The 20,528-nt window shown below is 34.5% G+C and overlaps 2 protein-coding genes across 3 annotated transcripts in view; one reads left to right on the plus strand and one right to left on the minus strand.

The window, feature by feature from the left end:
- Nucleotides 1-20,069, plus strand: part of LOC145271235 (uncharacterized) — a 30,188-nt gene extending 10,119 nt beyond the window's left edge. For both annotated transcript variants that reach the window (XM_080126789.1, XM_080126790.1), the window contains 2 exons: nucleotides 16,694-17,418; nucleotides 19,029-20,069. In XM_080126789.1, the coding sequence (XP_079982915.1) occupies nucleotides 16,694-17,418; nucleotides 19,029-20,014 (1,711 nt within the window). In that variant the 3' untranslated portion in view covers nucleotides 20,015-20,069. The remainder of the gene's footprint in view (nucleotides 1-16,693; nucleotides 17,419-19,028) is intronic.
- LOC145270603 (uncharacterized) overlaps nucleotides 1-20,528 on the minus strand; it is a 96,672-nt gene that overhangs the window by 41,505 nt on the left and 34,639 nt on the right. The gene's annotated exons all lie outside the window — the stretch shown is intronic.

Genomic DNA, 20,528 nt, shown 5'->3' on the forward strand with positions numbered 1-20,528 from the left:
TAACGCTATCATTTATAAAAATTAAATTTTGTTATTTTTTTATAAATTTAATATTTATTGGTCTCCAGACAAAAGAGGAATTGGACCTAGTAATTTAACCTTTTTAACGCTATCATTTATAAAAATTAAATTTTGTTATTTTTTTATAAATTTAATTTTAATTGGTATCCAGACAAAAGAGGAATTGGACCTAGTAATTTAACCTTTTTAACGCTATCATTTATAAAAATTAAATTGTGTTATTTTTTTATAAATTTAATTTTAATTGGTCTCCAGACAAAAGAGGAATTGGACCTAGTAATTTAACCTTTTTAACGCTATCATTTATAAAAATTAAATTTTGTTATTTTTTTATAAATTTCATTTTAATTGGTCTCCAGACAAAAGAGGAATTGGACCTAGTAATTTAACCTTTTTAATGCTATCATTTATAAAAATTAAATTTTGTTATTTTTTTATAAATTTAATTTTAATTGGTCTCCAGACAAAAGAGGAATTGGACCTAGTAATTTAACCTTTTTAACGCTATCATTTATAAAAATTAAATTTTGTTATTTTTTTATAAATTTATTTTTAATTGGTCTCCAGACAAAAGAGGAATTGGACCTAGTAATTTAACCTTTTTAACGCTATCATTTATAAAAATTAAATTTTGTTATGTTTTTATAAATTTAATTTTAATTGGTCTCCAGACAAAAGAGGAATTGGACCTAGTAATTTAACCTTTTTAACGCTATCATTTATAAAAATTAAATTTTGTTATTTTTTTATAAATTTAATATTTATTGGTCTCCAGACAAAAGAGGAATTGGACCTAGTAATTTAACCTTTTTAACGCTATCATTTATAAAAATTAAATTTTGTTATTTTTTTATAAATTTAATTTTAATTGGTCTCCAGACAAAAGAGGAATTGGACCTAGTAATTTAACCTTTTTAACGCTATCATTTATAAAAATTAAATTGTGTTATTTTTTTATAAATTTAATTTTAATTGGTCTCCAGACAAAAGAGGAATTGGACCTAGTAATTTAACCTTTTTAACGCTATCATTTATAAAAATTAAATTTTGTTATTTTTTTATAAATTTCATTTTAATTGGTCTCCAGACAAAAGAGGAATTGGACCTAGTAATTTAACCTTTTTAATGCTATCATTTATAAAAATTAAATTTTGTTATTTTTTTATAAATTTCATTTTAATTGGTCTCCAGACAAAAGAGGAATTGGACCTAGTAATTTAACCTTTTTAACGCTATCATTTATAAAAATTAAATTTTGTTATTTTTTTATAGATTTATTTTTAATTGGTCTCCAGACAAAAGAGGAATTGGACCTAGTAATTTAACCTTTTTAACGCTATCATTTATAAAAATTAAATTTTGTTATTTTTTTATAAATTTCATTTTAATTGGTCTCCAGACAAAAGAGGAATTGGACCTAGTAATTTAACCTTTTTAATGCTATCATTTATAAAAATTAAATTTTGTTATTTTTTTATAAATTTAATTTTAATTGGTCTCCAGACAAAAGAGGAATTGGACCTAGTAATTTAACCTTTTTAACGCTATCATTTATAAAAATTAAATTTTGTTATTTTTTTATAAATTTATTTTTAATTGGTCTCCAGACAAAAGAGGAATTGGACCTAGTAATTTAACCTTTTTAACGCTATCATTTATAAAAATTAAATTTTGTTATGTTTTTATAAATTTAATTTTAATTGGTCTCCAGACAAAAGAGGAATTGGACCTAGTAATTTAACCTTTTTAACGCTATCATTTATAAAAATTAAATTTTGTTATTTTTTTATAAATTTAATTTTAATTGGTCTCCAGACAAAAGAGGAATTGGACCTAGTAATTTAACCTTTTTAACGCTATCATTTATAAAAATTAAATTTTGTTATTTTTTTATAAATTTAATTTTAATTGGTCTCCAGACAAAAGAGGAATTGGACCTAGTAATTTAACCTTTTTAACGCTATCATTTATAAAAATTAAATTTTGTTATTTTTTATAAATTTAATTTTAATTGGTCTCCAGACAAAAGAGGAATTGGACCTAGTAATTTAACCTTTTTAACGCTATCATTTATAAAAATTAACACTGACTTAAATTTTGTTCTGGTACTTGTACAGTTTAATCAAGGCATTAAAAAATGAAAATATCGAAAAAAGGTTATATTGTACGTATATGGAAATTTTTAACACGCCACGGGGAGATAACTCAATGTAAAGCGCTGACACTCCCTCCCCATCTTCATTACTAGCTTTTCTTTTTAAAAATCGAACCTTTTGCTCGGTATCATAACAAATTGTTTTTTCGCTGTAAAAAAAAAACTACTTGATGAAATTAAGTGAAATTTTTTTCTGGAAAACTTCATTCCATAACGTATATGTACAATATAACCTTTTTTCGATATTTTCAATTTTTAATGTCTTGATTAAACTGTACAAGTACCTTTGTTTAAATTAAACATTTTAATTTTTTTTTAAATTAATAAGAAAATATTGGATCAAAAAGATAAAACCGTTTTTAGAATACGTTAAAAAATGCAAAAATGTTTCATTAAAAGGAGAAAAAAATATCCGATTCCTTTTACACCATATCAGGTTCATCTTCAGAAAGCGAAAAAGTTCTATTGCTGTTTTTTTTTTTTTTTTTTTTTTTTTTTTGCATATAAAAATCCTTGTGTTGTTATGTTTACTGTTTATCTTTTTTACGAAATCATTTACGAACTTTGTTATCAAACATAATTTTTTATAACACCATTGAATACAACAGGACAAAAAAAAAAAAAAATTACTGTTGTTTAGTGTTAAAATTTGTGTGAAAAAAAAAAAAAAAAAAAAAAAAAATTTATTTCTTTTGTTTTCATTTAATTTTACTCTATATAAAAAAAAATCTCGCATTGTTCTTGGCTTTTAATTTTACCTTATAAATTTCTTCAACAATGCTTCAAGCAAACTACAATCTACTTATAATTTTTTTTAATTAGCAGGAATTCACTCCCGTTTGTTTGTACTTTTCTCAATAACCACACCTTGGATTTTTTTAAAAAATTGTGCACAAACATTAGTCATGGTGATAATAAATTTTTGCCAGAACGGATTTTCTGGGATATCTCTGGTCGTCCCATCTAGGGGGCATTATATGAATAAATGTTCGAAGTCCTGTTGAAAGTAAATTTTTCACTCCGGGGGGGGGGAGATCTTGCATGCTCGGTTTGTTAATGGGAAAATCTTTGAATAAACAGATAAAACTATTTTTAGAACACGTTAAATATGCAAAAGTATTTTCTTAAATCAAGAAAATATGATCCTATTCCCTTTTTTCTTTTTTTTTCTTAAAGTTGAAACATTTAAATCTGAAACAGCTAAATCTGACCCCCAAGATCGCCATGGGCATGGAATATGTGCCTACATTAAAGATGACTTCCCGTGTGGCAGGGATATCTCTAGAGAAGATCCTAATTTACCCTATATGTGCTTCCGGGTAGCACTTGCTTACACCACTGCATTTATATTTGCCCTCTATCGGCCACACAACAGCGGAGTTACTATTTTTAAGAGCATATCTGAGAAAATAGACCACATACTGTCTTCACATCCCTCGGCTAACATCCACATCTGTGGTGACTTCAACGTCCATAACGTGGAATGGCTGACCCATTCAAATAAGACAGACGATGAGGGGAGGTTTTGTCATGATTTTGCCATTGCTTATGACCTCACTCAGATTGTTCGCGAACCCACCCGTGTGCCTGATACTACCGGTCAATATTCAAACCTCCTAGACCTTTTTCTCTCAACTTCCCCTGAGCTATGTTCATGTTCCATTCATTCTCCTTTAGGATCCCCCGACCACTCCGTCGTATCAGTTAAGATAAAAATGAAATGTAATAAGTCCCCAGACGTACCCCTCCACCGTACTGTATACCGATACTCTATGGCTGACTGGGATAGCTTCCGTACATTCATATCTGATTTACCTCTGCATTCCATGTTTAAAAAGGAAGTGCCCTCTATAGTATCAGATCTGACCGAATGGTTAATTGTAGGCATAGACCGATTCATACCATCTAAAAAATCCCAACAAAAACCTAACAGCCAGCCATGGTTCTCCCCAGAATGTGTTGCTGCCATCGCGCACAGAAATCACTTTTTCCATAACTACCAACGTAATAGATGCACTGAGACTAAAGCTGCTTTCAGGAACGCCAGCAACCACTGTAAAAGAGTAATAAAAAATACAAGAGAGCTATATGCTCAGTTCGTTAGATCCAAAGTAGCTGATCAGCGGCTTGGTTCCCACCAGTTTTGGCAAATAACAAATAGGATCCTGAACAGAAGTGTGCGTTCTATCCCAACCATTATCAATGGACCAGACGTCATCTCGTCAGCATCAGACAAGGCCAAACTATTTGCAAAGAACTTTGCAGCTAATTTTACCCTATGCGACGAAGGCCAACAACTTCCCTAACCCTATAACACAGAACACGCTAGGTAACATACAAATATCTGTGCATGAGGTCGCCAAGCTAATCAAGAACCTTGATTCCAGTAAAGCAACTGGCCCTGACGGCATCCCAATTATAGTGTTAAAAAAGCTTCAACCAGAACTTGCTCCCATACTTACGAAACTGTTTAAACATTGCCTTAAGGAGAAGTGCTTTCCGACTCCCTGGAAAATCTCATCAGTATGCCCTGTATTTAAGAATTCAGGTGATAAGTCATCTCCCTCTCAATACAGATCAATAAGTCTCCTGTGTGTTATGAGTAAGTTGCTGGAATCCATATTAAATAGAGAAATAGTCAACCACTTCAGCAGAAATAACCTTCTTAGTGACACACAATATGGTTTCCGTTCTGCAAGGTCTACCGCAGATGTGCTAACAGTTATATCTCACAGGATTAGTGAATCTCTTGATAAAGGCTTCCTTTCTAGGACAATTGCTCTTGACATATCGAAGGCCTTCGACAAGGTATGGCATAAGGGCCTACTTCACAAGATTTCCAGCTACAGTATAACTGGAAATGTTTTCTCAATCATTTAAACATTTCTCTCCGATAGGCTCATAAGAGTAGTGGTCGATGGACAAAAATCAGAGGCCTGCAGTATTAATGCTGGAGTTCCTCAAGGGTCAATCCTGGGCCCAACTCTCTTCCTGATCTACATCAATGATCTCCCTAAACACATACTTAAATCATTCGTTGACATCTATGCTGATGACACGACCATCTACGGCAATACATCAAAGCTGTAAATGACAAAGCTCTCTCTGATTCTCTCTCCTCTGATCTCGAGCGCGTGGTTCAGTGGGGGAAGATGTGGCTGGTTACCTTTAATGCATCTAAAACCAAACTCCTATCTTTACATCATCAACGCTCTGATCCCCATCTGGCATCAATTGAAATGGATGGCTCTCGTCTAGGAGAAGTCCCGTGTTTTGACAAGCTTCTGGGTTTGTCTTTTACTCCTGATCTGAAATGGAACACGTACATCAAGTCTGTTGCGAAGGTTGCTGGAAAGATGGTGGGATCCTTCTACCGCTCCAGAAAATATCTCACTACTGATGCAATTATCTATCTATATAAAAGCCAAGTACGTCCAAGGATAGAATACTGCTGCCATATCTGGGCAGGAGCTGCTAAAAACAGCCTATCCTGCCTTGACAGAGTACAAAATAGACTTCGTGGCTTAGTGGGGGATGTCCTTTTCTCTTCCCTGCAACCTCTCTCCCACAGAAGAGACGTTGCAAGCCTATCCTTGTTTTATCGTTATTTCCATGGCAGGTGCTCGTCTGAACTCCAATCTCTGGTCCCCCCCTCGCCAATCTTTCACGAAAAACACCCGTCGTGCTGAATCCACTGTGAAAAATTTCCCCCACTCTTTATCTGTGCCTGAATCAAAACGTAGATTCCATGAACAAAGCTTCTTTCTTAGAACTGCACGCCTGTGGAACTCTGTTCCGTCTGCCTGCTTCCCTCTGAACTACAACCTGGATGTCTTCAAGTCCAATGTAAACATTCCTAATGAACCGCCTCCTTAAGTAGACACTTCATTAAATCTCCACACTAACGTAATGTACTTGCAATAACCCTTATCCCTGAGTGGCTTCCGGGCCTTGATAAGTGATGACCACTGTGTAAAAAAAAAAAAGTACATATATAAAAAAATGTGGTGTTTGTCCATAAACGGGTCAAAAAAAACTTTTTTACAAGAAAAATCTGTAAAAAATCTTTTTAATGTACGTACTTGTCATTGCATGAAAAGGTTATATTCCAAAAATCACATAAATCGATCAAGTAGGTTTTTTTTATTTAAGAAAATCAAATATTATGAGACATTTTATCGAAGAATGACTTCACACCATCTTGTTTTTAAATGATACTGCTCGCGACACCTGTTGGAATTGTTTGGAATATAAGTTCCGCAAGGGGCAGACAATCAACTTTCTACGCTTTAGAAGAAAAAAAAAAACTTGGAAAATGAAGACATTTACAGGTTTTTGGGGACGTTGAAAACGAAAATAACATTTAAAATTCCAGCAAATGAGTAGTTTCCAAGATATGAAGAATTTTACGTAAATTGAGCACCCACACATTGACGATCCTCCAACAAAAATTCGGCAAATGCGTATTTCAGCTGTGTAAATATTTGACCACTAAAACTGGTGGCCATAAAGTGGGTGATCATTATACGTTAAATTATTTTCGAAAAGTAATCCCCCCCCACTTTCTTTAAACTAACATTTCTTCATATCTTGGAAATTATTCGTTTGCTGGAATTTTAAACGTTATTTTCGTTTTCAACTTCCCCAAAAACCTATAAATGTCTTAATTTTCCAAGTTTTTTTTTTCTAGAGCGTGGCAAGTCGATTGTCTGACCCTTGCTGATCTTATATTCCAAACATTCCCAATAGGTGTCGCTAGCAGTGTATTATTCATAAACAAGATGGCATGAAGTCATTCTTTGATAAAATATCTCATAATATTTGATTTTCTTAAATAAATAAAAAAAAACTACTTGATCGATTTACGTGATTTTTGGAATATAACCTTTTCATGCAGTGATAAGTATGTACATTATAAAGATTTTTTTTACAGACTTTTCTTGTAAAAAAAAAAAAGTTTTTTTTGGCCCGTTTTTGGTTCAACACAAAAAAAATAAACAATTTGAAAGTAATGTTTGTTGATATATTTTGGCGAAGAAATGCACCTTTGTCAAGATTGTTTTTTTTTTACCTCTCATGTCTCACGAAGGTACTTTTAGGCGTTTAGTTGTTGTTCAATGGTTTTACCTTTTTTTTATATAGTCCAGGAATGCATATGATGTGTGCTTAAGGAATAATAGTTTGGAAATGTTGGTAAATAGGAAATCAAACAGAACACGTATGTAAAATAAAGAAGGGCAAGTTTCTTATCTGAAATATATTGATAATTTTTATTGGATGGATTATCATTATTATTATTATCATCATTATTATTATTAGAGAATGGGTTTTCTTGAAATAGGAGACTTCTGCTAGGTCCGTATATATTGGAACGGTTATTTGAATTACGTTTCAATGTATTATCCTCCTTCTCTCCTGCCTCATTATTTTGCTCCTAATGTAGTCATTGCTAGATGTCACATCCATAGTAAGCCGTTTAGACCTGCCAAACTTGCTTTGTCTGAATCCAACACACAGACACAGAACAAGCATGGAGCGGAGCACGTGCACGCATCACACAGCTTTGAGGCACATGTATTTCCGGTGACCTTTGACATTAAGCTTCCGTCCTCTTCTCTTCTTTCTCTTTTTTGCTTGACACCAAGCCGTGCACACGTATAAACCACGCGCTTTATAAGCATGCACTCGGAGAGCGACAACAGAAACATAAGGTAGGCTTGCATATTTTTTGTATAAACATAGTTATCTGTAAGATGCTTACATATAGAGCTAATACAATATGAACAATCCAAGACTGTTATATTTAAGCTATATATCGCTTGTGTAAAGTATGAACTATAACCTCTATTTGCGCACACTTACACAGATGTCAACATGTACAAGCCACAATCACACGTCCTTACGTGACTACCAAATTATTGCACCACTGTATAAACTTCGTTTTGTTTTAAATAAATAATGTAGTTATATATATATATATATATTTTTTTTACATTTTCACCCCAAACAAGGCAAATTGCCACTTTGGTGTAGGGGGCTACTATCGGGAGCAGCAACTACTGGGGTACTATGTAGGGATTAGGGCAGCAAGATGTCGGTTCACGTTACACTTGAACTTCTGCACGTCAGTACTGTTGGGGAAGCAGAGACCTGGAATGGAATTCCAGAGTCTAGCGGTTCTGGGGAAGAAACTATTCGAGTAAAAAGATCTTTTACATCTAGGGATCTCTACAGTGTGGGGGTGGGATTTAGCAGCCTGTCGGGTTTGTCGAGGGTGCTCACGTCATGGGGGCACAAGTGATTGCAGTTCGTCAGAGCATTCACCACTAAAATACTTGTAGAACAGGCAGAGGGATGCAACATTTCGTCGATGGGACAGAGGCTGAAGCTTAGATGCCAGTTCAGGGCCTATCAGGTTTGCGACTCTCTTTTGAACCTTGTCAAGGAGCGAGAGACTAGTAGCAGATGCACCAGCCCAAATGTGACAGCAATACTCCATACATGGGCGAATGGTTGCCTTATAGAGGTACAGGATACTTTCGGGTGTTAGTAGTTTTCTAGCACGGTAGAGAGAGCTCACCTTTCTTGCAGCGGCCCTGGCAATGTATACTGGTATAATGTAGTTTTACATATATACTGATATAATGTAGTTTTACATATATACTGGTATAATGTAGTTTTATATATCTATACTGGTATAATGTAGTTTTATATATATATATATATACGGATATAATGGTTTTCTTTATTTCTAATTGATGTAACATCCATATTGATTAAATGATTAAATATATTTTTATATTGTTGTTCTGTTATTTGTTATCTTCTATATGAGCTCCACCTCTATTTGTAGAGCTTTGCATTATTTTATCATTATCATTATTATTATTATTGTTATCGTTATTATTGTTATTTTTATTATAATTACTATTATTGTTATTATAATTATTATTATTATTATTAATATTATTGTTATTATTATCTTTATAATTGTTATTATTATTATTATTATTATTATTATCGTTATTATTGTTATTATTATTGGCTCACATGGAGCTTTCACACAAGTCAACAATTGATTGGTTTGGAGACCTGTGGTGTTCTCTGGAAGCTGAGTGACAACAAGTCTCCCCAGACGTCCAGCTCTCTCCACCTCCTTCGATAGCATTTGCAGATAAATCTGCCTCATCGCAATAGTCTCATACCATTGATTTCTTGCTGGTAGTGGCCATTGGTTTATACTGGAATTTGAGTGGCACTAAGCCTCCCCATGATCCCAGTTCTCTTCGCGCTTGTCCAGCGGAGGTCTGGCCAGCGCTCTCTCCTCGGTCTTTCCATCATACTTAACCCTTCTTGGCTCTTTGGTATCACTTTTCTATTAGAGGAGGGGAACGGTGATGACACATTCTAGGGTTTTCCTTAATATTTCAGCCGTTTTCTTTATCGTTAGGCGTTGTATTTTTGCAGTTATTCCTCTGATTCCAATTTTTGCCATTCTTTTTTCAAAGTTTTTCCTAGTGCTCCTACTATTATCAGTACTATTTTGATTTTCTTCATCATCCAAATCCCTTTTAACTCTCTGGCTAGCTCTGTGTATTTCCTTTGTTTCTCCTTTTCTTTCATACTCGCCCTGTGGTCAGCTGGGACAGCAAAGTCTACAATTTGACAGGATTTTTCTTTCTTGTTAATTATTACGACATCTGGTCTTCTTGCTTGGATGGGTTTGTCCGTCTGTATGTCCATGTCCCTTAGGATTTTGTGGTTCTTGTTTTCGAGTGCTGTTGCGGGTTTATGCTTGTACCATTTGTCTGTACGCTCAAAATGCAGTCGTTTGCACAATTCCCAGTGCACCGCCCTCCCCACTTGGTCATGCCTGTTTTTGTATTCCTTTTGGGCCAGTTTGCTGCATTCACTTACTATATGGTTTAGCATTTCGTCTCTCTGTCCACATAGTCTGCATTTGCTGTTTTCTTGTGTTTTATCGATCCTTGCTTTGATATGGTTGGTTCTTATCAAGTTATCTTGTGCTGCAGTTATTAGAGATTCAGTTTCACGGTTTATATGTCCTTTTCACATCCATGTCCAGGTGTTTTCGTTATTCTCATCTTTTCTCGCTTTGTCATTTGTCTCTCTGTTTTTTGCTTTGTTGTTTTTTTTTCGGTGTCTCTCGCTGCCATAATTATCCTTTCAGTGTTTTGCATTATGTATTTTTCTAGTTCTTTTTTCGTGTCCTTCACACAGTCCTCTATACAGATCAGTCCTCTCTCGCCGTCTTTCCTTTTCACGTAGAGTCTGTCAGTATCGTCCTTTGGGTGTAGTGCATTATGCATGGTCATGAGTTTCCTGGTTTTCTGGTCGAGTTGTCCCAGTTCTTCTTTTGTCCACCCTAACCCGACGGTCCAGACTATCTTACTAGCGATAATCCCCATGTACTTATACCTTTTTATTAGGTTTCTGCTATACAATTTCGTTTCCAGGAGTTTTCTTGTTCTCCTGAGGTATTCCTTTCCAATTTTCTCTTTCATTTCTATTGTTCTGATGGTGTCCGCTTCCAGAATTCCCAAGTATTTATAGTCGTCTTGTTCCCCTAGTGCCTTAATTTCTGTTTAGTTGGGTAGTTCCATGCCTTCTGTCGTTTCCAGTTTTCCCTTTCTTATAACTAGTTGTGCGCACTTTTCCATTCCAAATTCCATTTGGATATCTTGACTGAAGATTCTGGTAGTGTTGATTAGTGTCTCTAGGTCCTTTTCGGTCCTTGCAAATAGTTTAAGATCGTCCATGTACATCAGGTGGTTCATTTTTTTCTCTGTATTGGAGAACTTGTATCCGGCTTGGCACTTTCTCAGAATACTATTCAAGGGCATCATGGCTATGATGAACAGTAATAGTGATAGTGAGTCTCCTTGGAAGATGCCTCTTTGTATGTTAATTTCTGTTATGTGTTGTCCATCAGCTGTCAGTTCCAGTCTCCATGTTTTCATTGCATTTTCTATTACATCAGTGATCCCGCTTGGTATTTTATACATTTTTAAGCATTCTGTTATCCATGCGTGGGGGATCCTGTCTTACGCTTTTTTGTAGTTGATCCATGCCATGGCTAAATTCTATAATTATTATTATAATAATTATTATTAGTGAATGGGGTTTCTCGAAATAGGAGACTTCTGCTAGGTCCGTATATATTGGAAGGGGTATTCAAATTATGGCCTATTATTTTGCTGCTAATGTAGTCATCGCTAGACATCACATCTCTAACATTTTACCTACCATTTTCTTTTGATGAGAAGCATTAGGCTTCGAAATAACTAGGTATGCATTCGTATATATTTTTATATTGTTGTTTTTATTCTTGTTGACTCTTTGCATTATCCTGATAAGTCTCCTCTTAAAGAATTTCTTTAATTTTTTGAAATCTCCATGTGTGTTTATATATATATATATATATATATATATATATATATATATATATATATATATATATATATTTTTTTTTTTAACCTTTGTATATCTAATTTTAAATAAATAAGAATGTAAAAATACTAATCATAGTAGGGGTGATAAGTAGTTAAATGGATTAATCCTAATCTTATAAATACAAGACTGATAAATTAAAAAATATATCCATTTTAAATGTGGAAATTTATAGCATGAAAAGGTTAGTAACTGCAATTAAGAATAGGAAATTAGATTAAATATTTGTAACATGTCTTCTTCCTGAGGTTAAGGGTGGTGGTGTTTGATCAACACTGCTGGGGAGCCATGATGTAATATACTGTTTTGTTTTTAAATCCCTGAAACAGTGTTTCATGGTAAACAACTGATGATCCCTTTAAAAATAAATTATTAGTACTATAGTAAATTCGAGAGCGAGTTGATGCAGTGATTGCAGGTGAATAAATGACTTACTGACTGGATGGTTTTCTAACGAATGATAAAAAATATTTTTTTGTATAGTTTTAAAGGTTAAAAATTTCAAAGACTATATATATGTATATATATATATATATATAATATATATATATATATATAAACAAATTTACATGGTTGCGACACTGGACATTCTAATGTTTCTAACAAATGGTCAGTTAAAACCAGAAGTCTTCATCAGGCGACTTAATAAATGGTTGCTTCTCACAGAATAAGCCAGTCCTTAACTGGCCTATGGCCTAACTAAAAAAAACACACAATCGTAACTACTCTTCTGAGTTTTTGGATTTTGTAATTTTGCCCGTATTCCTTTCGTTTTCTTTTAAAGTTGATGAGTATCTTTTCTTCTGATGAGTCAGGACAGAAAAGATAAAAAAATGAAATTAATTTTGGCTGCAAGCCAGTTTCTGCGTTTCCCTCCAAGATGTTTGGGAAAACCAGCTCCCATAAATAGCGTGTAAAAGTCGTGCAAATTAAAGATAGACATGACCCCCATTCGTAACTCGTAGATATTATGATTTAGACAGTATATAAAAAGTTTTAAGGAGGAGTGACCCGACCGAGCACCCCCCCCCAAAGCCTTTGCCGGACATACACAAAAAGTGCACACACACACACACATTTTCGCTTTTATATATATACTAGCGGGGGGGGTACCTGGCGATGCCCCGGGTGTCTTGAGGTAAATTAAAACTCCGGGGGGGGGGGTTAAATGATAAAAAAAAATGTTTTGGTAGGTGAGTGTATGAGGATCGAACCCGTACCCTTGAGTTGGAAATTAATGTGTGAAAAAAAAATGTGCTAAGTTAACCATTGAACCACGGCGACGGACAACGTTAAGCAGGTTATTTAACTATAAAAACAGGCATGTGCAATAAAAGTTAACTCTGCTGCTTCCATTTGACCTAATTAAGAAGGTCAAATAGAAGTCACGCAGCATTTGGGTTTGTTTACCCAAATTTAACTGTTTCTTCCCCCAACAGATGTTGGGGAGGGGGAAAGCCGCTCCCAATTGTCCAGATTGAATAGCAACTGATCAAAGCTGATTGTTTCTGGACGTTTTTCCCGGCGCAATGCCGAAGACATCGTTTGAGTTTAGTTTCACTTTATATATACTAAAAAGCCCAATCAACGCGCAAGAAGCCAAAATAGCAATAATTTTGTAAAAATCGACGTAAATAAATCTATACGCTACGCAGTTTCCTAATTCCTAGATATTATTATATAGGACCTATATACACAGTTGTAAGCGATAGTAACGAACCTGGGACCGTGTGCGAGAAAAGCCTTTGCCAGACATACACAAAATGGTCACACACATTTTGCCTTTTATATATATATAGATATATATATAAAAAATATTATAGCCAATAATATTTTGTAAGACCGATAATCACTGGATTTCCAAACCAGTAGATTTATTGCATTACTTATTGTGAAGTAATATATCTCTATATAAATAAAATGAACTCATTTTTTCTCGTCTGATTTTGACATTAATAGGATTAAAAATCAAGATATTTCATGCAAATATAATATGCACAAACGGCAGAACAATATCTGAGGTGTGTTATAGGCTTATTATTTCTCAAATTCCTCGATAATCTTAGATTTCTATACTTTTTCTGCTGAGAAGTCACGGCCAAAATCGGTTAAGATCAATGGAAGTGGTAAAATATTTTCTCTCTAATAAATTCCTCCTCCCCCTGCCACCACTTAACACCGTTTGGGGATTGTTCACAAGGAACAGTTGAGAAGAGAACACCGGTTTGGCTTCGTAGTTCTTTCATGTGAAGTTATTTAAAATCACTAAACTAAGCTGCAGTGCTCTGTGGCGTAGTGGTTAGCGTGCTGGACAATTCACATTATATTTTCACGTTCGCGCCGACCTACCGTAGTCGTTTTTTTTTTTTTTTTTTTTTTTTTCCTAAACAACTGGAATGGACTTTTCTTGGTGGCCGAACTGTTAACGTTGCAGATGTTTTTTTTTTTTTCACACTTTATTTTCCTACTTTTACTCATGACTCCGGGTTTGATCCTTCCTACTTACCTACCATAACATTTTTTAAAACTCCCCCCCCCCCCGTCCCGGAAACAATCACTCGGGCAACGCCGGGTACCCCCGCTAGTATATATATAATATAATATAAAGCTGAATGTGTGTGTGTGTGTGTGTCTGGTCACGAATAGGCTCCTATATGGTTGACTATTTTAAAAAAACTGATTACATATAATGATAGAAGATGTATCGAGACACAGGAATGGGTATGTTTGATCTGGCAGAATGGTGGTTCATTAAAATTGTGGAGTCTGTGTTCGCGCCTGGTCCACAAAGTATGGAAATAAAAAATATAAAAAAAAAACGTTTACAAGTGTTTTTGATATAGATGTACATAAGAATACTTTGATGAGTATGTTTTAACTTAAATAGGGATGGTATAATAAAATTATGGGGTGTTCGTTCGCGCCTGACCTCCATAGAATGGAAATATGTCACAAAGTTTAACAAGGTTTTTTTATATAGATACACAGAATATTGTGATAAGTGTTTCAGTGTGAACAGGTATGGTATAATAAATTATGGGGTTTATCTATTTTATTTTTACTTTCATCATATTTTGCTTTGGTTTTGATACCCCAAATTCGAAGCTATCTCTTTACAACCCTTCCTTTTCATAACCTATCATACTTTCATAAATCAGAGTCCATTTTCTGTAGGCTGTTTTTGAACCCAGTCAACGACGGGTACTTTTGCTAGTATATATATATATATATATATATATATATATATATATATATATATATATATATATGGGTCTGGCCATACCCACATGGAGAGACAAATAAATAGAAACATTAAAAAATCCTCTATACATATTTTTAAATACACCCCTCCATCTAAACAAACATAATATAAAGAATACCTGAACAGTCTAAGACTGAAATGAAAAATCACAATACTAAAATCTAAGAATCCAAAAAATAAATATCAAAATTGAATGAAAACACCCCTACCCTTATTTCAGAGGAGCTGCCCCCCTCCCTCCTCACACATACACATTAGTAACAACCTTGGATCACAATTACCTTTCTAGGGACGCAAATAACTTCATAATACTATATATATATATATATATATATATATAAGGGGGCGGTCACCAACAATGTGTATTTTTTAACATTATTTTATTATTCCGTGTCTTGGTTTTTCATTGAAAATTATGTTTAGATCATTGTAATAATGCTTTTAAATAATTGAAATCGTTTTTAACGCGTTTCAGACGTTCTGTGAAGCGTCCTCTTCAGAAATTATTTAAAATGCTTAGAATATATTCAATATGTGTTGGAGATGTAAAAATAGCATTTTCGTAATTCATTTGAAATGTTTCCGAGACATGGAAACGTGTAAGTGAATCTACTTTTCATTGGAATGTTCAATTTTTATTACTATTTTATTGGGCTGTGGTCACCCCTGTCCTGTGTTTCTCTCTCTCACTCTTTCTTTCTGCTTGTGTTTTTATTTATCTTTTTCCCCTTTAGGGTAGGATGTGTGTGTTTTTTTTTATTATTTTGAAGAATGTGTGTACTGTTTTATAGTATTATGAAGTTATTTGCATCCCTAGAAAGGTGACTGTGATCCAAGGTCATTGCTAATGTGTATGTGTGAGGAGGGAGGGAGGAGGGGGGGAGGAACCAGCTCCTCTAAAATAAGGGTAGGGGTGTTTTCATTCAATTTTGATATTTATTTTTTGGATTCTTAGATATTATGTTTGTTTAGATAGAGGGGTGTATTTAAAAATATGTATTGGGGATTTTTTAATGTTTCTATTTATTTGTCTCCCCATGTGGGTATGGCCAGACCCGTGTATATATATATATATATATATATATATATATATATAGTAATTACTAACTAGCTCTACCTACGTATTGAGCACTTTTGAAGTAAATACTTTAAGTTTACGCATAAATCTATACTTTCATATATTAAATTTATGTGAATAAATGAAGTAGTTATATATATATATATATATATATATATGTGAACAAATGATTAATAAAATATGTTAAAAGACATCTTGAAAAAGAGTTAAAAACATATTTAATTTTAAAAAAGGAAGCACAAGATAAGTGGATAGTCCTTAATCTGCGGAGTTTCGAAGAAATACTCTCCTTCTCATCAGAGGGCAGGAATTAGCAAAATGCAGGATCGGATTTTGCATATAAAAGTATTTAACGAAACTACAAGTAAGTCAAAGATCTTACTTGGTTAAAAAAAGGGTGAGGTAAGGGGAACAGGAGGCAAAAGAATGTTTTTAACTCTTTTTCAAGATGTCTTTTAACATATTTTATTAATCATTTGTTCATATTATAAGCTCTATTTCCTTTTCGGTTTTATTGAGCTTTTTATATCTGGCTGAGTTTATTTTATTTGTAAATATTAACTCTTTAATATTTATAAGTTTACCATTTTGATTACCTTAGTAAACTTATTGTAACTTTTATTATATATATATATATATATATATATATATATATAAGTCCTAAGTTCTACTGATTCATTGGCTAATTTGATTTTCTCTTTTTCAGAAATAAACAGCAATCCAATATTGAATACTTAGAGTGTGTCGAAGTAGCCGAGAAAGCGGACATTGAAATACCAGAAATAGAAAGCACGACAACAACGACGACGATGCATTCCTTTGTGTCCAGTGAATGTGATGGTTACCCGATAGAGACTGCTGAACAATATGCCACAGTTACGCTGCCAAAAATTGAACCGACAAGTAACGTGGGTACTGAAACCGAGACGAGACTCGTTGACCAAGACAGTGGCGAAACGGCCAAAGTCCTTATTAGTTTGCAAGACTATCAGGCAGATGACCATGCGATGGTGAGCGCAGGAGAAACTGACCCTCAGGACTGCGTGGGCGTACAAGTGACGGATGTTTGCATCAATACAAGCGATATGGAGTCGATCAAAGAAAATAACATCAGTGTTGAAAATCAATTAATCGATGAAAGTCACGATGGACGAGAAGCCAGGATAGAAATGAATTGTCGTTCGGATCCGAATCCTGGTCTCGGCTCACATCCTCCAAGCCTTTCGGCTACGGATGCTGAGAAGATTTCAGATATTGGAGAAAAGATTGTTGAATCTGTAGCTGAAGAAGTTAACAAAGGTGATGGGGAAAAGACAGATGCTAAGAGTGAGAAAAAGAAACTCGATGAGACGTCGAATCCAGGCGGAACCAAACCGAAACGGAAAAGGAGAAATGATGTTTGGTTGACTCGGGTCCAGGATGCAGATTTCGGTAAGAAAGAATGATGGCTTATTATCGATAGACATTAAGAGTGCTTTTTGTTTTACTCATATATATATATATATATATATATATATATATATATATATATATATATATATATATATATATATATATATATATATATAATTGTTTTGACGATTAATCGGAATACATATATAAATATATATTTACATATGTATTTATTTATATAAGTATTTATATATATATATATATTTATTTATATATATTTATTTATTTTACTGCTATTTTATCCGTATTCCCACCTGTCCTTCCCTTTTTCTCTATCAGTCTGTTCTTGCGAGATATTTTTATTTTTCTATGATCATCGATTAACTCCTGATAAATCTGTTGATTGAAGGTGTCCCTCAGGTTATGCCAGCTATTTTTTTTAAAAGTACTAATATATATATAGTGGGAGAACTGCCGACTTTCAACACGACCGTTCTAGGTTCAATCCTTGGCTTGCAAGAGATGCTAGTCTAGCGGCACTGATGAGTTGTGATAAAACGAAACATGACTGTATGTTGGAAAAGGAGAAATGATGTTTGGTTGACTCGGGTCCAGGATGCAGATTTTGGTAAGAATGATGGCTTATTATTAGCGATAGACATTAAGAGTGCTTTTTGTTTTACCCATATATATATATATATATATATTATTGTTTTGACGATTAATCGGAATATGGAATCAAAAAAGTCGACAAATTTGGGGGAATCCGTATCAAAATCTGAAAAATTTGTGCCTATTTTCCGATGCCAAAACAATTCTTTTGATTGGCCTTTTTTATTTGATTTTGTTTAAAGCAAAATCTTCCATTGCTGATAATAACGATAAAATAATAAATATTTATTGATTTTAAAATAACAGTAAAGCTAAAATCGATAACATGGGGAAGTGGGTGGGGGGGGGGTGTCATACCGAAAGCCGTTCTTAACATGGGGAAGTGTATGTTTATTCTGAAAGCCGTTCTTAGCATGGAGAAGTGTATGTTTATTCTGAGAGCCGTTCTTAGCATGTGGAGGTGTATGTTTATTCCGAAAGCCATTCTTAACATGGGGAGATGTATGTTTATTCCGAAAGCCATTCTTAACATGGGGAAGTGGGAGATGTTTATTCCGAAAGCCATTCTTAACATGGAGAAGGGGGGGGCGTTTATTCCAAAAGCCGTTATTAACATCAGGAGGTGTGGGGGATGTTTATTCCGAAAGCCGTTATTAACATGGGGAGGGGGGTTATTCTAAAAGCCGTTCTTAACATTGGGAGGTGGGGGGATGTTTATCCCGAAAGAAATAGCGTTGAATAACCGTTAAACATAACAACACATATCGCATGCTCACTATCCCATTTCATTGAAACAACAAAGATGGCGGCCAATTCAAACTACTAGAAATTACATTGCACGATTCAGATATTTATATCTCGAAAACTATTTGTCTGCGCTAATTTTCCCGGTGATATCTGTGTTCAGCATACTCGAAAACCTTTAAAAGTTGTTGATTTATTGCAAAATGTTGAGACGTCTCCAGTTGGCGTAATGGTGAACTTTGACCCATTTATGTTTTCAATTTTAATATCAATTTGTTTTCAATTTCTTGTAGACGAACGCCATTATAAATGTTCTTTCTGTTCCGCTGCGTTCTTCCACGCGCATCACCTGCAACGCCATGAAAAGCAGTTACACACGTCTGGGAAGGAAGTGAAAACGAATCAGTGCAAAGACTGCTTCAAGACATTCGCTACGCAATTGACGCTCAAGTTTCATCAGGATTTCGCGTGCCGAATGGTGCAACGTCCGCACAGATGTCCTAGCTGCCAGCTTGGTTTTAAGAATGCAGTGGAAATCGAAAGCCACAAGTGCAGCGGGAACCCTGCAAAGCCGTTATGCTGTATGAACTGCGACTTCCGCACTGGTTCACCACGAGACTTAGAACACCATAATCGGATCCACACGGGGGAACGATGCTACAAGTGTGAATTGTGTGATTTTCGGACAGCGTGGAAAAAAAACCTGAAGGTGCACATTTTGAAACATTCCGGATTAAAACCGTTCGCTTGCAATGTTTGTGACTTTGCGACAAACGATCGCAGTAATTTGAGAACTCATTTGAGGAAACATTTGAAAAAGAATAGCGCGAGTCTTTGTCACACGTGCGGCACAAATTTCAGTGACCCGCAGGCTCTGGCGTCACATATGCTGTTGCACAATTATGACACGCCTTACAAGTGCACATATTGCAACTATTCGACCAAGTATAAGTTCACGCTCAAGTCACACATGCGGGCCCACAATGTTGAGATCGAGACGGCGAAAACCTCTCAGATCGTGTCGACTGATGCTGATCTTGGCTCGATTCAAGACGTTAGAGAAATATCAATCCAAACAGCAGACGCCGACTACGAAGAACTTGTTGAGAAACAGTTTTTTATGTGCCAGGAATGCGGTTTTGTTATTGACAATCGGAAACTTTTTGACATACATCAGTGTAAGGTGAACGACCCGACCGCGCCGTCTGTTTTGGATGGCGAAATGATTATTCAAATTATCGAAAGTCCAGCGGAACTCCAGGAAGTTGTTGAACCGTGACAAATTTGACAATATCTTGTAACTTTGTCTTGTTATCAATAATGTTGAAATATTATTTATTTTGTTTCGATTAATCGAACAATCATTCTCACATCTTATCTGCACAACGTTTCGGCCGATGTAACCTTCGACCTTCTTCAGGTATAAAAGTCGCCATGATTTGGTAGCAAAAAGAAGTGAGGGTAGTTCTGTACTCTAAGGTTTCACATTTTTTATCTAGTTTGAAGTAAAAGGTACTTGTACAGTTTAATCAACACATTAAAAAAATGAAAATATCGAAAAATAATTAAATTGTACGTATCCGTTATGGAACGAAATTCTCCGAATAAAAAATTTCACTTAATTTCATCAAATAGGTTTTTTTTTTTTTTACAGCGAAAAAACAATTTGTTATGATACCGAGCAAAATGTTCGATTTTTATGAAGAAAAGCTAGAATTAAAGATGGGGAGGGGATGTCCGCGCTTTACATGGATTTATCTTCCTGTGGCGTTTCTAAAATCCAAACAAAAATT

The sequence above is a fragment of the Euprymna scolopes genome, chromosome 46 (genome assembly GCF_053919585.1).
Source record: "Euprymna scolopes isolate OS-2025 chromosome 46, ASM5391958v1, whole genome shotgun sequence".
NCBI lineage: Eukaryota > Metazoa > Mollusca > Cephalopoda > Sepiida > Sepiolidae > Euprymna > Euprymna scolopes.